Here is a 19,900-nt window from a genome sequence, read left to right on the forward strand (position 1 = left end):
GAAGGTGTCATGTTTACCTTTGATTTCCATTCCTGGTTTTATGATACACCATTGTACAGAAAAGTGTTTGTGTTACCTCTGAAGCTGGGCTGTAAAAACTCAGGGGGCAGGGGGAGTGGAGACACAGAGAAAGCCAGCTGCCTTCCTAGTACACCTGTTTCTTTTTATAAAATTAAGTATTTTACATAAGAACAGCAGAGATAGTACAGTAAATCAAAAAATATATGACCACCATCAACTCATTCCAGGATTAACAAATGCTGACATTCTGCTACGTCACCTTCAGGTCTTTTTTATAAAGTAAAAAAATAATACTCATACAGGAGGCATCTCTTTTGTATCCCCTTCAGTTCTTTCTCTCCCTTTCCTAGAGACAACATCTTCGAGAATGTGATAATACCCCCCTACATTGCTTTATATTATCTATGTACTCATAAACATAGGTAAGATAAAAGGCAGTAACCATAAGGTATACACCACAGGTATATCAGTTAGGGAATGGAGAAATAAACCATGATGAAACAATATATTGGAATATTCTCCCATAATTAAAATTAATGAAGTGGGATAAGTATATCAACATAAAGAAAATATACGTTAAATAAGAACGCCAAACGTAAGTGGCAAGTACTGCATAGTTCTTTTATATAAAGCTTTCAAAATGCAAAATAGTGCAATAAGTTATAGAACGATAGTACTAATTAGAGTAAAAACTGCAGGTGGATGACATATAAGAAGTTCATGTCTTGGTTCTCCTGAGGAAGGAAAAGAATCCACATTGTGCCAATACATGATGTGGGGACCTCACCTGTACCTGTATTATTTGTTGCAATCAAAACACCTACAATGAAGAGGATGAAGTGTGTGCATCTGATACTTGATTGGTGGGTACCCGGTCTTTCATTGTTATCTCTGCATGTTTTTTTTTTTTTTGCTTGAATAATTCATGGTAAATTAAACCTACACGGTTTTATTTTTATTATGGACCATTGCTTATGAAGGTTCAAAATGTATCTAACATTTTCTAATGATATACACTTGATGTCTTTCAAAAGTATTTCTTAGGGGTTTTCATTCTTGGTATGTCTACTTCACTTTATTACTTAATTCATTTGAATTGCTGCAAATTTTATCATATGTCCATATCAAATGAATATTGGTGTCACTGATGATACCTTGACTCCTTTTGTGCAGGATACATGTTCCCAGCTGGAGTTTCAGTTCACAGTCCTCTCCCTGAAATTTGTAGTTATCATGCTAGGGATATTCTGTCTTACGCTTGTCTTACTTTAACTTGCCTCAACCACGTACTTCCTTGCGAGGAGTGAAATGTGCAAGGTGCCATTCATTGTTCATGGCAGAGAAACAATAATACAATAAGAAACGTCCATACAAGGGTATCATACGCTGAGTGCTGTGTTAGATGCTTTTCTTCCATTCATTTCTCATTATTGCCACATCCCCATAAGATTTTATGATACTTCCCATTATACAAATAAGAATACCAGGCTTTTCATGAAGGTCAACGACGTGCCCCGTCTCACAACGACAGTGCCTCTCTGGGTTGAATTCCTCGTTTGATTCTAAGTGATACACCAAGTGATGAAGGCTGTCACGGCCACTTCTGTCTCCCTAAGGCACGGAAAGCCACTACCTTCATGGGGACACTGTGTTGGGATGCTTAATTATTTTATAAGTATCATATGTCTGTCTTCCAAGTACCAAGAATTGTTGTTATTTTCATCGATTTTGGGGGAGCCTATTCTTTCTTTCATTATCTAGCTGTTGATTTTTTTATTATTAAATAATAGGCTACCTATCATCTTAGGTGGCGAAATCCCTTTAGGATAAGACAGAGAATGCCATTGATGTTTGCCCAGCCTCTTAGAATTAATAACTGATGCAGATGAGTAGCGTTTCCATGGGAGAGTTTGATGAGCTTCAAATTTATAGGCAACTGTTTTAAATCTATGCTCAGGTCCAGAGCACATACTTAGATAAATACATGATCTGCATACCTTACTTTGAGGTGAATGTACCTTGTAGGGAAAAGAAAAGACTTGGATTATTGTTCAAGATGAATATATTAAAAATTGTAAGGGAGCTTATGAAATGTGAGTGATGACTGAGGAATGCACGTTCTCTGTTATCCAGAGGCATTAGCGATGATTGGGCAAGCAGACAACATGCACTGAGACCTTGTCTTTGCCTCCTACTGTGTTCTTTGTGTCCGTAACGTAACCTCACTCTATCTAAGTGTCCCCGTGGGGAAACGGCTGATCGTATGATCTAACTCATCCATAATTTGACAAGCCCATCCAATGATTCTGACTGAGTATATCAAAGTTTGGTTCTCTACAAGACAGATTTATAACTCCGTTCTCACAATTCTGATTGTTCATGAAGGAAGTACCATGTCTTATTCTTCATTTCAGTCTCAGCACTGGACACATGGTGGGAAACAGAGCTGGCGACCAATAAATATTTGGACCAGTAAAGGGAGTAGAGGGAAGAGAAAGACTGAGAGATGATGATGGCAGGACAAATTAGCAGAGGGAAAGATTTGAATAGTCTCTAGGTTTCACAATATACATAGAGTTATTTTTTTGTTTTTATTTAAGCACAGGTTCTGAAACTTTAGCATATATGACATTCATCTGGAGGGCTTGATAAAACATAGATTGCTGGTGGTCACCCCCAGAGGGTACCAGCCGTAAGTCTGAAGTGGTACCAAGAGTTTACATTTGTGTCACGTTCCCGTTCGATGCCTGGGGACCATTCATTTTATTTTATTTTCATCCCATCTTTCCACCAGGTTCATCAACAACATGGAACCTAGAAACCAAACAGATGTTTCAGAATTGCTACTCCTGGGATTGACAGATGACCCAGACCTGCAGCCCCTCCTCTTTGGGCTCTTCCTGTCCATGTACCTGGTCACCGTGCTGGGGAACCTGCTCATCATCCTGGCCATCAGCTCAGACTCCCACCTGCACACGCCCATGTACTTCTTCCTCTCCCACCTGTCCTTCACTGACATCTGTATAAGCACAACCACCATCCCAAAGATGCTGGTGAACATCCAGACACAGAATCAGAGCATCACTTTTGTCGGCTGCCTCACCCAGATTGGCTTTGTCCTGTTTTGGGGTGGATTTGAGAATTTCCTCCTTGCAGCAATGGCCTATGACCGCTATGTGGCCATTTGTCACCCCTTACAGTACATGGTTGTCATGACCGTCCGCCTCTGTGTTCTGCTGATTGTACTCTCCCTGCTCCTTAGCACTGTGGTCGCCCTGCTGCACAGTCTGATGGCACTGCAGCTGTCCTTCTGCGGGGACCTGGAAATCCCCCACTTCTTCTGTGAACTTGCGCACATCATCAAGCTCGCCTGTTCTGATATCTTCATCCATAACTTCCTGATATATTTTGTGGCTAGCCTATTTGGTGGTATTCCTCTGTGTGGAATCATTTTCTCTTATACTCAAATTGTCTCCTCCATTTTGAGAATGCCGTCAGTTGCGGGGAAGGTCAAAGCTTTTTCCACCTGTGGGTCGCACCTGTCAGTTGTGTCCTTGTTCTATGGAACCGCTTTTGGGGTGTATATTACATCTACAGTGACTGACTCTCCCAGGAAGACTGCAGTGGCTTCAGTGATGTACATTGTGGTTCCTCAAATGATGAACCCTTTTATCTACAGCTTGAGGAACAGGGACATGAAAGAAGCCTTAGGAAAACTAATTGGTAGAATACGTATTTTCTTTTCTGATTTTGTGCCATTTACTTTGGGCTGTGGTTTCTAGAATGAAGCAAACTGTTAGGAATCCTGGGTGAGCCACAGTGCTTGATTCTTCCATCACCAAATTTTTCTAAAATGGCTAGACAACATAATGCCATAATGACCAAGTTAATTTTAACTTGGGGCTGAAACTTGATTTTACTCATTGTCTAGCTCTATGATGTTTGACACTTGATTTCAGTTTTCTAAATTTAATTTCTTTGCTCAGGTTCTACAGAAACAGAGCCTTTGGCAAGGATTCTAGTTGTAGTTTTAGTGTTGTTGTTTTTTTTTAAATCAATCTCAAAAAAACAAAAGTTTCAGGAGGTGGATGGGATGGAAAGTATTGAAGCAAGACTGTGGTCATTCCTGGAGACACGCTTCCACCTGATCCCATGGTCGGGTCATACCAATTGCTCCCTGACATTAGACCTGTAGTGCAATAAGGGAACTGACCTTCCACACACCTATTTAGTAATTAATACGATTGTTCACTGGTAAACCACATTTTCGGAGGAACATTAGCGTCTACTATACGTGGATTCATTATCTATGACATTTGCATGGTTAGATTATCTGAGTGGTTTGAGAGGACTGTGAAGTGTTTGAACCTCAACAGTGTGAAGCCTTCAGTCCTGAAAAGAAAAGAATCTCGAACTCGAATGTGCCCAAACAATAAAGAGAGTTAGCTTTCATCACAAGGACTTTAGAGGTAGGAAATGCATAGGGACAGGGGAGGAAGGATTCATTCCATCCTTCATGTGTTGTCTAGTCTTGGAAGTGGTTCTCTGCAGAGTCACCAGGGGGTGGCAGCAGATGAAGATGTCATTACAACATGATTCCCAGAGATATAATTCTGACTGTCCTTCTTTGATTTGAATACTTGTATAGAATTTTCCATGGTCAACCAAAGATATTTCTGTAGTGGGCTCAACAATGGCCCTTAAAATGATACGTCTACAGCCTATGTCTCCTAACTTATTATATGAGAAAAAGGTGAATTTTAGTTACTTAGAATTAGGGTCTTTGCAGAGGAGGAGCTATCCCAGGTTATCTGCATAGGCCCTAAATATAATTATGTGTATACTTATAGAAGATAGACAGACATGGAAATGACAGAGAAAAGTAGGAGGTAATGTAACCATGGCAACAGAAATTGGCTTGATGCAGCCAGTGTTTGATTTCTAGTATTTGATCAATATTTCCAGCTTTTTTGAGATATAATTGTACATAATATTGTGTAAGATTAAGGTGTACGATGTGTTAATTTTATATACTTGTATATTGCAAAATGATTATCACCATAGCATAGTTAAAGCTCCATCCTGCCACAGAATTGTCATTTCTTTTTGTGGTGAGAACATTTAAAACCTACTCTCTTAGTAATATTCAAGTATACAGTTTCATCCAGGAGAAGCATTGAGGAAAGTACAAGTTGTGATCAAACAATATGGTGAATGTTTAAAAAAATTTTATTACAGTAGAAGACACATTGCCATTAATCCCCCTCAAAATACTCCCCCTCATTTCAAACACACTTATCCCATCATTCTTGCCACTTTCTGAAGCAGTGCTGGAAGTCCTCTTTCGTGTCTTTAGCTGTGCTGTCATGGCTGCCTCGATGTCCTGAATCATTTTGACTTTGGGGAAGAGTCAGAAGTCACATGGTGCCAGATCTGGTGAATAAGGTGGATGAGTATACACCGTAAAGTTTTTATTTGATGTAAATTGCCATATACTAGATGTGATGTGTGACATGGAGTGTTGTCATGATGGAGGATGATTTGTGGCACACTTTAAAACACAGCTTCTCTCAACCGTGGCTCACACCCAACTGACTGCACTGAACAAGTTGAAACTTGTCACACACTATTCCTAAGGTTCGACGCGCTGCTTCAATATTGAAGATCCCTGCCTTTCCGTTGGGTGGCACGTGGCAGCAGTATTCACCATATTTTTTGATCACACATACATAAAATGATCAGAACCAAGTGTTCCAGGGACTCTGCCTAACTGTATTCTTGTTAACAACTTCCCATGTATGTTTGTATCGATACTCATTTTTTTCTCACTCTGCTGTTCTCCTAATCTGTCTAAAAAATAACAGAACTTATTTTTCTCCTGAACAGAAATCTGCCCCTTCCCAAACATGATGACTGTTAAAAAAATTTTCTGACATTTACCTAAATTCATGTGGCAGTCATGGGGAAGGGATTTGGTCAGCTTTACCTTTACCAATTCAATATTAAACTATTTTTTCTTTCTATGTTGCAAGCTCATGTATTTCTTTGGGCCAATGTGAGCAGACAGACAGACCCAAGGAGAAACACTGGGGTTACTGGGGTTCCAGTAACAGAAGTACAGGAGTTTCCTGAGCTTCTTTCCTCCCAGACACATTCAATTAAACAGCTTCTCAGGCACAAAAAATACCTTCACCAGAGTTAAGGTATTCCAGGTGAGGGATTACAGCACCAGAGTGGAGCACAGAAATCAGAAAAGATGCCTCTGAGAAGGAAGGCAAGATGGTTTTGTGCTATCCCTTTCAACTTTGCACCAAGCCAAGGCAGCCCAGTCCAAGGAGCCAGGGTAGAGGTTGGGGGGAGGTGAGCATGGGACTTCATTGTAGATGCCAGCACTGGCTACACCAGCTCCTGGTATGCCCTCGTGGTCCCAGGCTCCTGGCCTATCCATCACCAGTCTGGCTCCCACAGATCCAAGCTCCTGGCCAGGCTCAGCACCAGGCCAGTGACAGCAGACACAGGTTCCTGCTCACCTCAGGACCAGGCTGGCTCAGGACCCCAGGACTCTGGCTCGCCCAACACTGGGCTGAATCTTATGGCCCAGACTCCTGACCTACCCGAGGGCCAGGCCTGCTTCTGTGGATCTAGAATCTACACCAGCTGCCAAGGAGCCAGACTCCCAGGCCATTCTGGCACTGGACTGGCCCCCATGGCCCCAGGCTCCAAGTCTGCCCCAGAACCAGGCTGACGCCTGTGGGCGTAGGCTCCAGGTGGGCTCCTGTGGACCCAGCTTCCAGGTGGGTTCCCAGAGCCAGGTCCACGCCTGCAGTCCTGGGCTCCAGTTCAGCTACCCTAAGCCCAAACGCCACGCCAAACGCCAGGGTGCCTGGTTGGCCCCCATGGACACAGGCCCACTCATGTAGACCCAGGTCCCAGGCCCTCCACAGCAGGCTTAGGTCTCCATGTACCCAAACACCAAACCTGCCTACCTGTGACCCCCAGGCCCCAGACCTACCTGCCCAACCACTCGAGCAACAAGCATGTTGCCAGTTGAAAAGTTGCCAGTTTAGTTGGTTAAAAATAGTAGAATATTGGTAGTTTCATATAACTCAGACTATATTCTCTCCTTTTGTCTATGGTTGGATATTTCCATAACTGAAGGTTTTTACAGGCTGGAACTTAATGCATCGATCAGTTCCATGGGTGTTTACTGAGTGGACACATGCCCTGATAATCTAGCAGTGACCTCATAAAACTGAATTCTTAAAACTGCAAAGGTAGCGGCTATCACCGCTGCCACCCCAGGACCAATACTCAGAGTGAGGGCCGGGCTGCAGACCCACTCGGCCAGCCTCTCTTTGTGTAAGCCCATCAGGTTAGCTTCTACTCGCTCCATTAGCAGAACTGAAAGGAAGCCGTGATGTCTTTACTTAGTTGCCCTCTTGAGGGGAAGTGGGTTGGAAGCAGTCCTGCTCCTTGGTGTGACGTCACAGGGTGAAAGTAGGAAATTATTTCTTGGTTCTTCCAGTGATGAGGACACTGTGTGGAAGAAGAATGGAAACTTTCTGTATGAGAAGCTATGGACCTTGGAAAGACAGAGTTCAGGAGACTAGGAGAGCATTTTCCCTGAGAAGAGGGTGCAGAGCAAGTTGGGAAACACACAGCTTGTCCCAAGTTGCCTCCGAAGACCCAAAATGGTTAGTCTAAGCTTCTTACTGCTATGTCCCAGCCCCATAGGAATCTGAACTATTTAGGGAATAGAGGTAAAATTGGACAATTTGTCTAACAAGGAGCTTTGAGAATTGACTTCTCATTCGCCCAGAAATTGTAACTATTCCCTGAGGTCCTACAATTTATCCTTCACCCCAGTTTTTCTTCTTTGGGCCGGGAGGACATCTACCTGTGCCTGCACGAGACATCTTTCTGTCTCCGAGATCTCACCTCATCACCCTTGTTCTTTCCTGGAAGCAGAGTGAGCATCTTATTGTTCATTACCAGGGAGGGAACTGAGTCAAATTTGTCTCATGCCTCAGTGATGATGTCAAGAAGAGGAGAGACAGCCCAGTATGTAATTTGAAAGAGAGAGTAAGGGACAGGGCGAGAGGGAGGAAGGTGGGTGGGGGAGAGGAAAGAAGGGAAAAAATGGAAGGTGGAGAAAGGTGAAATTAACTTTCTTAGTAACTAGCATCCAAATTCATTATCTTATCTCCTCAGCTTTGCTTCCTTAAACAACCATCTCCTTGTCATTGTTTAAATATGGGGGGCGGGGAGAGAGAGAGAGAGAGAGAGAGAGAGAGAGAGAGAGAGAGAGAGAGAGAGAGAGGTTGAGACTGAATGGACAAATGTTGGCAGAACAAGGAGGTGGCAGACTTCTGTGTTCTCAGAGAACTACTTGGCTCCATTCAGCACCCAGGGCCCAGCCCAGAATCCAATAATCGCACATCCACCCAGTTCAACCTTGTCCAGCTGTGAGGCTCGCAAGCCCTTTCTAAAGCTCGTGATTTGTAAGCCAGTTCTTGGTATCTGGACCTGCTTTTCCCAGCCCACTCGAGCACCTGGAAGAACAGAGATGTTCCCACAAAACCTCTGTAGGCAGAAGTTTGTGTTATTCCCATCACCGAGTCTCTAAAGTCCTTGGACTTCCTGATCTTCCCAGGCTGAGTGAGCCTGGGAACAGAGTCCAGGGATTCATCTGGGGTAGGAGAGGTACCTCCTTGAGTTGAGCTTCACAGGAGTCTCCCATTTACTGGGATGTAAATTTTCCCAAGAACAGTGGGAGCATGAGGGGTGAGAGAGCACGCGGGTGGAAGTTTAGGTGTTCAGGGCAGGATGATGTTTGAAATGAGCTCATCGATTCCGTTAGTAATTTAGTCAACGAGGTACTCATAGGCACTTTTTGGATTAAGAAAAATCTAAGTCTTTTAGTCAAATGATGAAACTAGGAGGTAGAATGTTGTCAGTACCGCTAAGTGGTATCTAACCTGATGTCAGGACACAGAATAAGAAAACTCCTTTGACATGTGGGATCCGTAGAGGTAGAATCTGGTGGGAGGTGGTAAGGAGTCCAAGGAACTCCAGTAAGAGAAATGCAGAGGGCAGTGTGGCTCAGTGGAGAGGCTGTGAGCTTTGGACTCAGGCAGACACACGTTTGCAACCAAGCTCACCATTTTCTTTTATGTGAAGACATAAATATGTCTTTATTTATATAATTATAAAATTGATCGATCGATGGTTGTGACAAGCAATCTACCACGCTTATATTACATTAAATCAGATCTTAATACAAGTATTTTATAAATCAGATGAAAAGTGCTAACACAATTTTAAGAGATTCAAGTTAAACTGGAGAAATGAAGTGGGTTAGCTTTGTAACAGTAAATGAACTCCTATTTATATTTCAAAAATTGGGTCAAAAATAAATCTACCTTTTTAATAGGCAAAAACAAGTCCCCAAAATGTAAATGATGGATTCTACCCTACTTGAAATTAATTTGTTACATATGAAACAACAGTAAGTACAAAATGATAGAAGCAAGATTAAGAGTATATTCGAAATGATTTCCATATGGTAAGTGCTGTTAGATTTCTTGAGAGAGCAAGGTCCTGGGGAGATGGAATGGTTACATTTTATGGAGGTAAAAGGACTTATGGGATGGGACAATCAGACTGTAGAAATTGACTATACAAACTGAGTTACGATGTGGAGATTCACTTTTTATCTGGTACTCAGGAGCTAACTCTTTCCAATTTTAACCTGGTAATAAAACGTCCTGAGTTTCTAGAGTACAGGATCTAATTTCATGGTACTCTGTTATTGGACTTCTGAATAAACCTCATCTTCTGAATGTAATGAAGGGAGATTTGAGACCCTGAGTTTGTCTTTGAATAGCCTTGAGTAATTCAAATTCAGAGGTCTTGCCCTGCAGAAATTCTGAAATCTGCTGGTAAAGCTGGAAGTTGTAACATCCATGTTTAAATGGAATAGGGGGGGAAAATGAAAGGTGGAGAAAGGTGAAATTAACTTTCTTAGCAACTAGCACCCAAATTCATTATCTTCTCTCCTTAGCTTTTCTTCCTTAACAAACCATCTCTTTGTCATTGTTTAAATCTAGGTATATTCGTTTTGACTCTGGGCAAAGGACTTCTTATTTCCATCAAATTGTCTCTTAAAGTGGGCTTTTGCTTCTTCATGACGTCATACTCATACAGCCTGGGAGTGCCATGGCGGACGTTGTTGGTGTTTGGCCTTATTTCCTGTAGAAACCTGGGAGATCTTTTCACTGCATTCTTTTTGCCAATATCTTCCCATAATTTTAATTCCTTACATATGTTTTTAATATAGCCAGGGTATTTCTCAATAATTTTTATCCTTTTCTTCTTCCAGTAAACTCAAGGTCACAATGAAGGACTATGTACTAAACTGGGTCCATACATAACCACCACATGCTGACCACTTAATAGCTGTGGGAGCTGCACCTCCTTACTCTTCTTTGAGCCTCAGTCATCTCATCCGTTGAAAGGGGATCAAAATCCCTGCCTCATAGTTTGTTGTTAGAATATGTCATATATGTAAAGTGCCTACTTCAGTGCTTGGCACATATTAGGAATTTAGTAAATAATATGAAATATGAGGAAGCATGGAGACAGGAAATGACTGGGAAAGGTGGGTTGTAAGGGGGATTGGCATATTGCTCCCCAAAAGTAGGTATAAAACATAATTTTAGGAGGGCAGTAGTAAATAAAGCAAGAAGTATAGATTAGCATGAGTCTGTGCTTTTGAAAAAGCAGTCGCCTCTTCTAGACTTGATGGACTGAGTTTGGTAAGTGGAGATTTCACTCACGGGTAGGGGCACCCTGGAGCATGCTGTGAGCCTGGGCCTCGTGGTGCAGAACTCCAGGTGCGGGGGCTTGTGGTGGCACCTGGCCCGGGGAAGTGTAAGGTTTCTTAGGCTCAGGCTGCTGGGATCCACAGCATCGATAACCGTGCGGTTTTTGGTGAGCACTTCAGGGGGTTCACAGTGGCTGCAAAGATTGTTGGGGTCATTAGTGGTGCCTCCAGGTCCATCGGCTGGGGACCAGGGCTGGCAGCAGTGGTGGCTGGGGCCAGGGGTGTGCACACACTTGGCCACGGGGAACAGCTGCAGGCGCCTACATAGTGGCAGGGGCTGGTTGCAAATACTCATGTAGTGTTGGGGGCCAGGGCAGGCAGCGAGGGCTGGGCCAGCTATGGCCTCACTGGCCACTATAGGTGTGCTCACCTGTGGTTGCTTATTCTCTCTCCGAGCACGTGCACTGCAGTGGAGGCCAGTGACACGGGTCTGGCCAGGAGCGGGCAGGTGCGCAGCTGGATGTGCTCACTCCAGGTGAGCATAGCGGTGCTGGCCAGTGACAGAAAACAGGGCCTGATCTGGGTCCACAAGCAGCTGCAGGGGCCCTGGCCCTTGCTCGTGGTATGTCCTTTTGTGGCTGCTCACTCTCCTCCCAGGCATGCACACTGCAGGGGAGACCGTTGTGTAAGGGTGGGGCGGGGGGGCGGAAGCATGCAGGTGCACAGCTGGAGTACCTAGCCCTGAGCGTGTGCATGATTGTGGGGGTGTGCTGGGAGGGTCTGGGCTGGCATCTTGCACTCACAGCTCTAGAGGCCTTACCTGGCTGCCACTGAGGTTCCCTGGGCTCTTGCTGGGGCAGGGAGGGACTCAGGCATCTGGCTTCCATGAATGGGAATACCTGTGAGGCAAAGCTGGTGAAATCTGCAGGTGGTCCTGGCAGCTGTGCTGACCCTGGTTCTTTCCTCAGTGGTGAAATCTGCTGGGTTTGTCTGCAGAGCAGACCACTGGACATCGTACTTGCTTTTCTTCCTTGACTTTAGCTGTCTCTATACATCTCACCTCTGCCAGTCGGCGTGCGGTAAAACCTAAGAGGGTCCTTCATGCGGTGCCCTGAGAGACTGGGAAAGCTAGTCGCTCACCCCACTCCTCCTTTCCTGGCAAGAGGAAGTCTTTCTAGCTGGGAACTTCCCTCTTGGTGCTCAACTATGCTGGCTCGAGGGATAAGAGGATGCAGGCAAAATGAAGCTGTCTTTCTTCTCTTCTCGGGTGATTATTCTCAGGTTTTGTGTTGCACTGTGTTGCTAAAATTTCTTAAGTGGACACTAGAGCTCTGCCAGAGCTGTTTTTCTTTGTACGTAGTATCTAATTGTTGATCTTCATGGGGGATAGAGAGACTGGGGTCTCCTGCATTGCAGTTTTGGACTCTTACGCTTCTTAGCTGATTATAATCAAACCTGGATGATTTAAAAATATCTTATAGTTATAATGAACCATGACCATGAATATAAAAGCTTTCAGTAAGTTCTCTGATTCTTTCTAGCAAATTATTGAGCCTCAGGGGGTTTGGGGACCTCCCAAAACTTACAGTTGGTGTCAGAAGTGGTGATGATCTTATGAACTGTGTCCTCCCTTAATTTTGTAGTGAGCCAGTTCTCTATAGTTGGTGTCAGAAGTAAGGTTCACTAGGAGGACCCCCAAATCACTTAAAAATGTGGCTTGGGAAGTGGAAGAAGGAACAGGTGCAGTATGGTGAACCTTTGGTTCCTGGTTGGCCTCAGGGTCACGCATGGTAAGGAATTGCAACTTTTACGGGAGGTGAAAATTATCAACAGAATTGAGAAATTTAAAATCCAACTCCTGAGGGTTTCAATGCAATCACTTAGCTGTTGTTGTCTGTAACTGCTAAAGTGTAGGTGAAGGACATATTGGAGCAGTATAGGGCTCAAGCTTGGATCTGGCTGGAGCGAAATCTGCACTCAGAGCTGGCAAAGCAGATAGAGGCTCTAAATAGGTTCCGATGGGAAGAGACACTCACTCTGGACTGGGCTTTCCATACTTGGTGACAGATAAAATTGCTCAAAATACTAGAGAAGGACTGAACCAGAAGATGTCTTACCCATGGGGACCACTGAGTCACGGAAGACTGAGAAACACACTAGGAAGAGCATTGGAACAGTTGTTGTCTAAAACGGTGGGGATATAAAGGCATGAAGTGCTGGCTTACACACCCTCACAGGTGTGAATTCATACTCAACACGAGGGGCCTCAGGGAATGTCTCCACTAGCTAGATTCTTCCACTTTCTGGGGGATCTGGGGATGGGAGTTTTGGGGAGGATGGTGGTATGACTATCCAAGTCTTCCTCACATCAGTTAAACGTTATTTTTTCTTGCCCAATGCAATGGTCCCAGGACCAGTGCTGCAACTGTGGGTGCTGGGTGTACGAATGGTCCCCAATCAAGAATTTGTAACTATACTTTTAAAACTTTATGTCAGAATTCCTAAGAGCCTGGTGACTTGGATTTTGCCTTCACCCCATCCAGCAAAGTTGGGGTTAACAGTGAGTGCAGTTCTATCCCCCAGTAGTCGAGATAGCCACTAGTCGAGATATACAAATGGAAGCAGTCTGAGAGGAAAGCACTTAATTGCTTACAATTTCTGCCCACCACCTTGACCATCCGCGTGACAGAACAAAGGCATAAAAGATCGAGTGAAGGGGCGGCCGGTTAGCTCAGTTGGTTAGAGCGCGGTGCTCGTAACACCAGGGTTGCCGGTTCAATCCCCGCATGGGTCAGTGTGAGCTGCGCCCTGCACAACTAAATTGAAAAACAACTACTTGACTTGGAGCTGATGGGTCCTGGAAAAACACACTTACCATAAATAAACAAACAAACAAACAAATAAAAGATCGAGTGAAAAGAAATAATAAACGGAGAAAAGGAGGCATAGTAGTTGAGGGTAAAGGAACAAATAAATAGATCAGGCCGTGAGGGAACCCAATATTACACTGGTGCCTCAAGAGAGGCGGTGAGCGAAGGATGACGTTGTCTCTTAGCTCAGTGAAACCCGTTGCCTGAAAGAGTAAAAGCATGGGCTACTGAGACCACCCTGCTTTTGGAACCTGACCAAGTTAAATGGAAGCCTGCAACTCTGAGTGGCATTGCCCTGGGTGACATTTTGGTCATACGATATGATAATGACTGAGTGGGACTCTAATAATGTTTCCAGTGTCTTTGACTCGTTTTTCAGGTTACATCTACGTCCACACTGCAATATGGTATAACACTGGCATTGTTGGTGAGATTATAATACCGACAATGATGGTCTAATGTGTTGGGAAATGGAGCTGAAATCTCCTCATTATGTAACACCAACGGAAAATGATTGGCCTGAGGAAGAGCTGAATTTAGCTAACCATCAGTTACTTTCTATGCTAAATAATTCTGTACACATTTATCCTAATATATAAGTAGAAGTAAATCAAAGGACAAAAATACAAAAATAGATGTAATGGCTTTATGGTATAAGTTAATTGCTTCTTTGTATCTATCCCTAATGCACACTGGTAGCACCATACGATCATTTTATTCTAAGACAGCCTCCGTGATAAACAACTTATCCTTACTCAAAAAGCTTCTAGGAGGTGATCTCTAAGCCTCTGGAATATCATGCTTGATAAGAACGTTTGCCTGGAGGCCATGCGTCTCACTAGGTGCGTCCTGGGGTGGATATTGGTCATGCCACATTATCGTAGGAAGGAAATGGCCACAACAGATAGTAATAATGTGATTTCAGGTGAGAGGTTTGGGTCACATGGTATCAGTGGACCTTTAGGACTGGAGCTTGGAAACGGATATGTGTGATGTGGGCAATCAATGATGCCCATATGATCAAACCTCCGTAAAAATTCTGGACACTGAGGTGTAGGAGAGTTTCCCTGGATGACAATACTCTGTGTATTGACAGTAATTCTGTCTATGACTCCAGGGAGAGATGACAACAGAGGCGTCACACTGGGTACCTTCTTGGGCTTTGCTCTATGTGCTTCTTCTGTGGGCTGATTTTAGTTTGTACCCTTTAGTTGTAATAAACTTTGACCATGAGTATAACAGCTTTAACTGTGAGTATAACCGCTGTGTCTCTTTCTAGTGAATTCTCAAATCATGAGTTGTTATGAGATCCCCCCAAATGTGCAGTTGGTGTCAAACGTAAAGACAGTCTTGTGGGCTGTGTTCCTTCTAACTCTGTAGTGGGCCAGCTTTTACACCCTGGCTAATACCAGTTGCTGAATTCCATGGTGTAAGTCTTCTCATAATGATCAGTTTCAAACTACCAACATTTACACAAAATTTATGAAAGTTTAAGAATCTGTTCTTGTGAGTTAACATGAGCCAACTTTAACACACCTTTATTGTTCCAAGTGGTATGATCAAAATTGTGTTATTTCTAGTGTACCTATAGCACCGTTTAGACGTTATATATTCAATGTCCATTATTTTAGTGGTTACACATAATCTTTTATCATATATGCTTGACATCGAAGGTCCAAAATACTCCATATATCTATTCTGCAAATCAATACAAGAACCTTATTTCTTTAAATTCTGATTACCTTTCTTTTATTCTCTGTTATTGCTACCTAGTATTTTAATCCACCTTGTTTACCCACATTTTGCAGTTTTACTTTTTACAGACAGTGTTTTGTTAAAATTTTTCCTACACATATATCAGTTTCTTACTTAATCATTGCTTCTCGGATATCACTCACTCTGTCTGGATTCAGTGTATTTCAGCCTAAAGTATATCTTCTTGTGGTTCTTTCAGCAAAGATCCATGCACAGTATACTCTCTCAATCTTGCCCTGAAATGGGAATATTCAGTCAAGGTCCCTTGAAATGAGTCTTGAAATCTGTGGCACTGCACTTTACCACCAGTTCAAGGTGCACAACATATATAAAGCTAATGTTGTAATTAGCACAGGTAAGAAATTGGGATTAAACTCATCTAAACTTCCAGAATCATCTCCATAGCATTCATATAACTTCCCCTTTCAATACTTCCAGAGGAATTATACCCATGGAAGGAAGGAATGAAACCAGTGCCTCCGAATTCATCCTCCTGGGACTTTCAGAAAAACCGGAGCAGGAGACTCTTCTCTTTGCTCTGTTCCTTGGCATGTACCTGGTCACTGTGCTGGGGAACCTGCTCATCGTCCTGGCCATCAGCTCTGACTCCCACCTGCACACGCCCATGTACTTCTTCCTGGCCAACTTGTCCTTGGTTGATTTCTGCCTGGCCACCAACACTGTCCCCAAGATGCTGGTGAACATCCAAACGAAGAGCAAGTCCATCTCTTATCCTTGCTGCCTGACCCAAATGTACTTTTTCCATTTTTTTGGCATCGTTGACAGTGTCTTAATAGCTGTGATGGCTTATGACAGGTTTGTGGCTATATGCCACCCCTTACACTATACCACCATCATGAGCCCACGCCTTTGTGGCTTGCTGGCTGGTGGTCCATGGGGGTTTTCCTGCTTCATTTCCCTCACACACACCCTCCTGATGGCGCGCCTGGTTTTCTGTGGCAACCAGATTCCTCACTACTTCTGCGACCTCACTCCCCTTCTCAGGCTTTCTTGCACGGACACCTCTGTGAACAAGATCTTTGTGCTCATTGTGGCCGGGATGGTGATAGCCACACCTTTCATCTGCATCCTGGCCTCCTATGCTCGCATCATCGTGGCCGTCATGCAGGTCCCCTCGGCAGGTGGCAGGAAGAAAGCTTTTTCGACCTGTAGCTCCCACCTCTCTGTGGTTGCCCTCTTTTATGGGACCACCATTGGGGTTTATCTGTGTCCCTCATCTGTCCGCACAGCCGTGAAGGAGAAAGCCTCTGCTGTCATGTACACTGCAGTCACGCCCATGCTGAATCCCTTTATCTATAGCCTGAGAAACAAAGACCTGCAGGGAGCCCTGAGGAAGCTCATCAATAGAAAAAACACCCCATCTTCCTGACCAGCCGGACACCTGGGAGTTCCCAGGGAATAAGATGTAAATATCTGGGTTCTTGGGCAAAACATCTGGAATTGCACAGCTGGGAGAGTCACCACTTTGAACTTGGAATTGCAGAAGTTTAAAAGGAAACCTCAAGATGACCGTGTCACTATTTTCTCAATGACTGGGACCACTAAGAGTCCTTTTGTGTATGTCTTATGCTGTATTCCTAGAAAAACCAGTCTAGTCTTACCAGATTGGGTTTACCGTGGCTCAGAATCCATTTAGCACTCAACGAACACGTGTATTCTGGGCTTGACGTAGGTGCTGGTCATAGCCTGGTGAGCAGGAGAGACACAATACATTTAGTTTGGAAGATCCCTATAATTGAGGGTGGGAGAAGACACTGGACATGTAATTACACCAGAATGGAATATATACCTATGGGGAAGAATAGGATACAGCAGGAATACCTGACAGAGTCTGGAGTGTAGCATCTTATCCCAAAGGATGTTGAGGCAAGTAGGAGGAGTAAGTAAAGAGTGCCTTGGACAAAGAAAATAGTATGTGAAATGTGAGAGAGCAAGAGAAAGAGAGAGAAGAATGCATTTCTGAAGTGGAAAATCCAGCCATGATGAATGATTTGGCAAATGCCACGTCCAAAAGCGCTTTCGGATCAATCCAAGAGTTCGGCCTTTCTCCTGAGAACTGGGCAGTTAATGTGACTTCCAGGGACCAAAGTCAGGGAGCATGTGGATGTCATGCATGCCCCCTCTACCCTCACTCCTATCCTATCTTCTCAGGAGGTGAGATGGAGTGTGCAGGGGAAAAAGTGTGGAAAGCACAGGGAGAAAGAGACTCAACGCAGGCAGAAAGAAAGTGAGGACTCACCACGGGATGGCATGTATCTTCATAGCCAAAGGTTATGCAGGGTAACACCAATCAACTGGACCATGACTCTAAATCAGAAGTGAGGCCTATCCCACTTGCCATATATGTCTATGGGATGCATTTAGGTAGTAACACTTTTTATAACAGAAATGAGACCTCTTAGTTATGAGTCTGTCTCATGCCACACACCACACTACATCTCCTTGCACTGTTTCATTTCATCATTCTAAAGTCCCTATGAAGGCAACAGATTATACTTATGTCTGTTGTGGAGTAATCCTCATACTCCTATGGAAATTTACAACTAAGATGGAATGCCCAGGGACTTGCAATGGGGCCCAAAATTTTTCAAATGGTGCTAAGGAGTTGGCATCATCTTAAGCAAGAAGGCTTTGAATCCATCTAATTTGCTTATGTTACTTTCCTTCTCAGAGAAGTAAATTGGAATTTCTCAGTTGAACAAAAAGACCTCCAGGCCTGGCCCTGTTGTTGGTTGAAAAGATGATGCTTTCTGGGGAATATTCTGGTGACTAAAACCCATAATTTAAGAAGGTTGGAGTTTGCCATGGGAAACACACATGAGTTTGGTCAGGACTTTTTTGGAATAACCAAAAATCAGGTGAAGGCTGAACCACAGCTCTCTCTCCTGATAAGTTCCCTTCATTCTCCATCCATATGCGTGCAAGTAGTTACTGTGATGATGGCAAAGGGTTGGGATGGCCAGAGACTTGGGAAGGTAATAGAACTTGGGGCCTCATAGAATTTTGTGAAAGCCTTTCTCTCTGTGTCCAACTTGGGCTGAAGCACTTATTGAGTTCCCCTCCTCCCCTATGCAATGAGCGATGCCTCGCACCAATAAAAATTTTTTAAGATTCTGTCAGCTGAACTATCTCTGTCTTGTTTTGTGTTAAAAAGTTAAGGCCACAACTCCAGGAGCGATTTGTTCTGGTAGCCTTTACAATATCAACTTTCAATATTCGTTGGCACCTATCTATGTTTCATTCATTCAATCATTCATTCAACAAATATTTACCAAGTGCCTACTCTATGGTAGCTAAGCACTGGCAATAGGGCAGTCAGCAATTGAGGAATAAAAGTCCTTTTCTGTGCACAAAGTTTTACGTACGAGGGAGGTTTTTTTGGGTGGATTTGTTCTGTCCTGATATCAGAGCAATGATATTGAAGGTGCCAGAAATTTAAATAGTGAGCTTCCTCCCCGGATCCCACAAATCTATACATGGGATAAAATTCTAAATACCATATACCACACAAAAAAAGTTAAGTTCACTGCTATGAATTTAAATATTAAAATTTAACAATAGAAAACAAAGCAACCATTTTCAATCCATCAGGGAAAACAACAATTAAAAAAAAGAAATAATGCGTCAGATAGTAATGCTAAGAAGGACTAATGGTAAGGACTTCAAAGACATACTGAAGGGTGATGTGACAGGGACAGAAGGGAGGTATTTCAATCTGGGGACTAAGGGCAACAGTCTCTGTTAAGGTGACTTCTGAGCTGAGCTCTGAATCAGGCCTAGAAGGAAGTATTTGTGAAGAAGATGGGAACCGGGTGCCAGAAGAAAGGAACTGCACATGCAAAGTCAGGAACAAGTCAGTATTTAAATAAGTTTTAAAGAGTTTTCCATATCTATCTAAAGAGTTTTCCACGTCTATCTATCTATCTATCTATCTATCTATCTATCTATCTATCTATCTATTATGTATTTGTTCCTTTCTCAATCTTGGAACAAAATCCTGCAAACATTATAAATCTAACAGATAAGTCACGTTAAAACAATGATCAGTACAGCAAAAGGAACCATCAACAAAGCAAAAAGGCAAACAACTGAATGGGAGAAGATATTTGCAAACAACACCACCAATAGGGGCTAATGTCCAAAATATAGAAAGAGTTCATACAACTCAACAATGAAAAGACAAACAATCCAGCTTAAAAAAATGGGCAGAGGACCTGAACAGTTTTTCCAAGAAGACATACAAATGGCCAACAGATATATGAAAAGATGCTCAACTTCAATAGCAAAAGAAAATGCACATTAAAACCACAACTCAGATACCACTTCACACCTGATAGAATGCTATTATCAACAAAACAAGTAATAACAAGTGTTGGAGAGGATGTGGATAAAAAGGGACCCTCGCACA

General features: G+C 43.3%; 2 protein-coding genes and 1 non-coding gene across 3 annotated transcripts; all 3 read left to right on the forward strand.

The window, feature by feature from the left end:
• The first annotated feature begins 2,825 nt into the window (after positions 1 to 2,825).
• Positions 2,826 to 3,803, forward strand: LOC117038508 (olfactory receptor 7G2-like). Its single transcript, XM_033135466.1, has one exon. The coding sequence runs from the start codon at positions 2,829 to 2,831 to the stop codon at positions 3,801 to 3,803; it is 975 nt and encodes a 324-aa protein (XP_032991357.1). The 5' UTR covers positions 2,826 to 2,828.
• Positions 3,804 to 13,566: 9,763 nt separating this feature from the next.
• Positions 13,567 to 13,640, forward strand: TRNAT-CGU (transfer RNA threonine (anticodon CGU)). The gene has a single exon. It is a non-coding gene; the product is annotated as a tRNA-Thr (tRNA).
• Positions 13,641 to 15,922: 2,282 nt separating this feature from the next.
• Positions 15,923 to 16,861, forward strand: LOC117037847 (olfactory receptor 24). Its single transcript, XM_033134351.1, has one exon. It carries the CDS (start codon positions 15,923 to 15,925, stop codon positions 16,859 to 16,861), a length of 939 nt encoding a protein of 312 aa, XP_032990242.1.
• Positions 16,862 to 19,900: the final 3,039 nt, after the last annotated feature.

This window comes from Rhinolophus ferrumequinum, chromosome 18 (assembly GCF_004115265.2).
Source record: "Rhinolophus ferrumequinum isolate MPI-CBG mRhiFer1 chromosome 18, mRhiFer1_v1.p, whole genome shotgun sequence".
NCBI lineage: Eukaryota > Metazoa > Chordata > Mammalia > Chiroptera > Rhinolophidae > Rhinolophus > Rhinolophus ferrumequinum.

Excerpts from the sequence above, each read along its gene's own strand:
- LOC117038508 (XM_033135466.1), top strand. The coding sequence starts at position 2,829 with ATGGAACCTAGAAACCAAACAGATGTTTCAGAATTGCTACTCCTGGGA.
- LOC117037847 (XM_033134351.1), top strand. The coding sequence starts at position 15,923 with ATGGAAGGAAGGAATGAAACCAGTGCCTCCGAATTCATCCTCCTGGGA.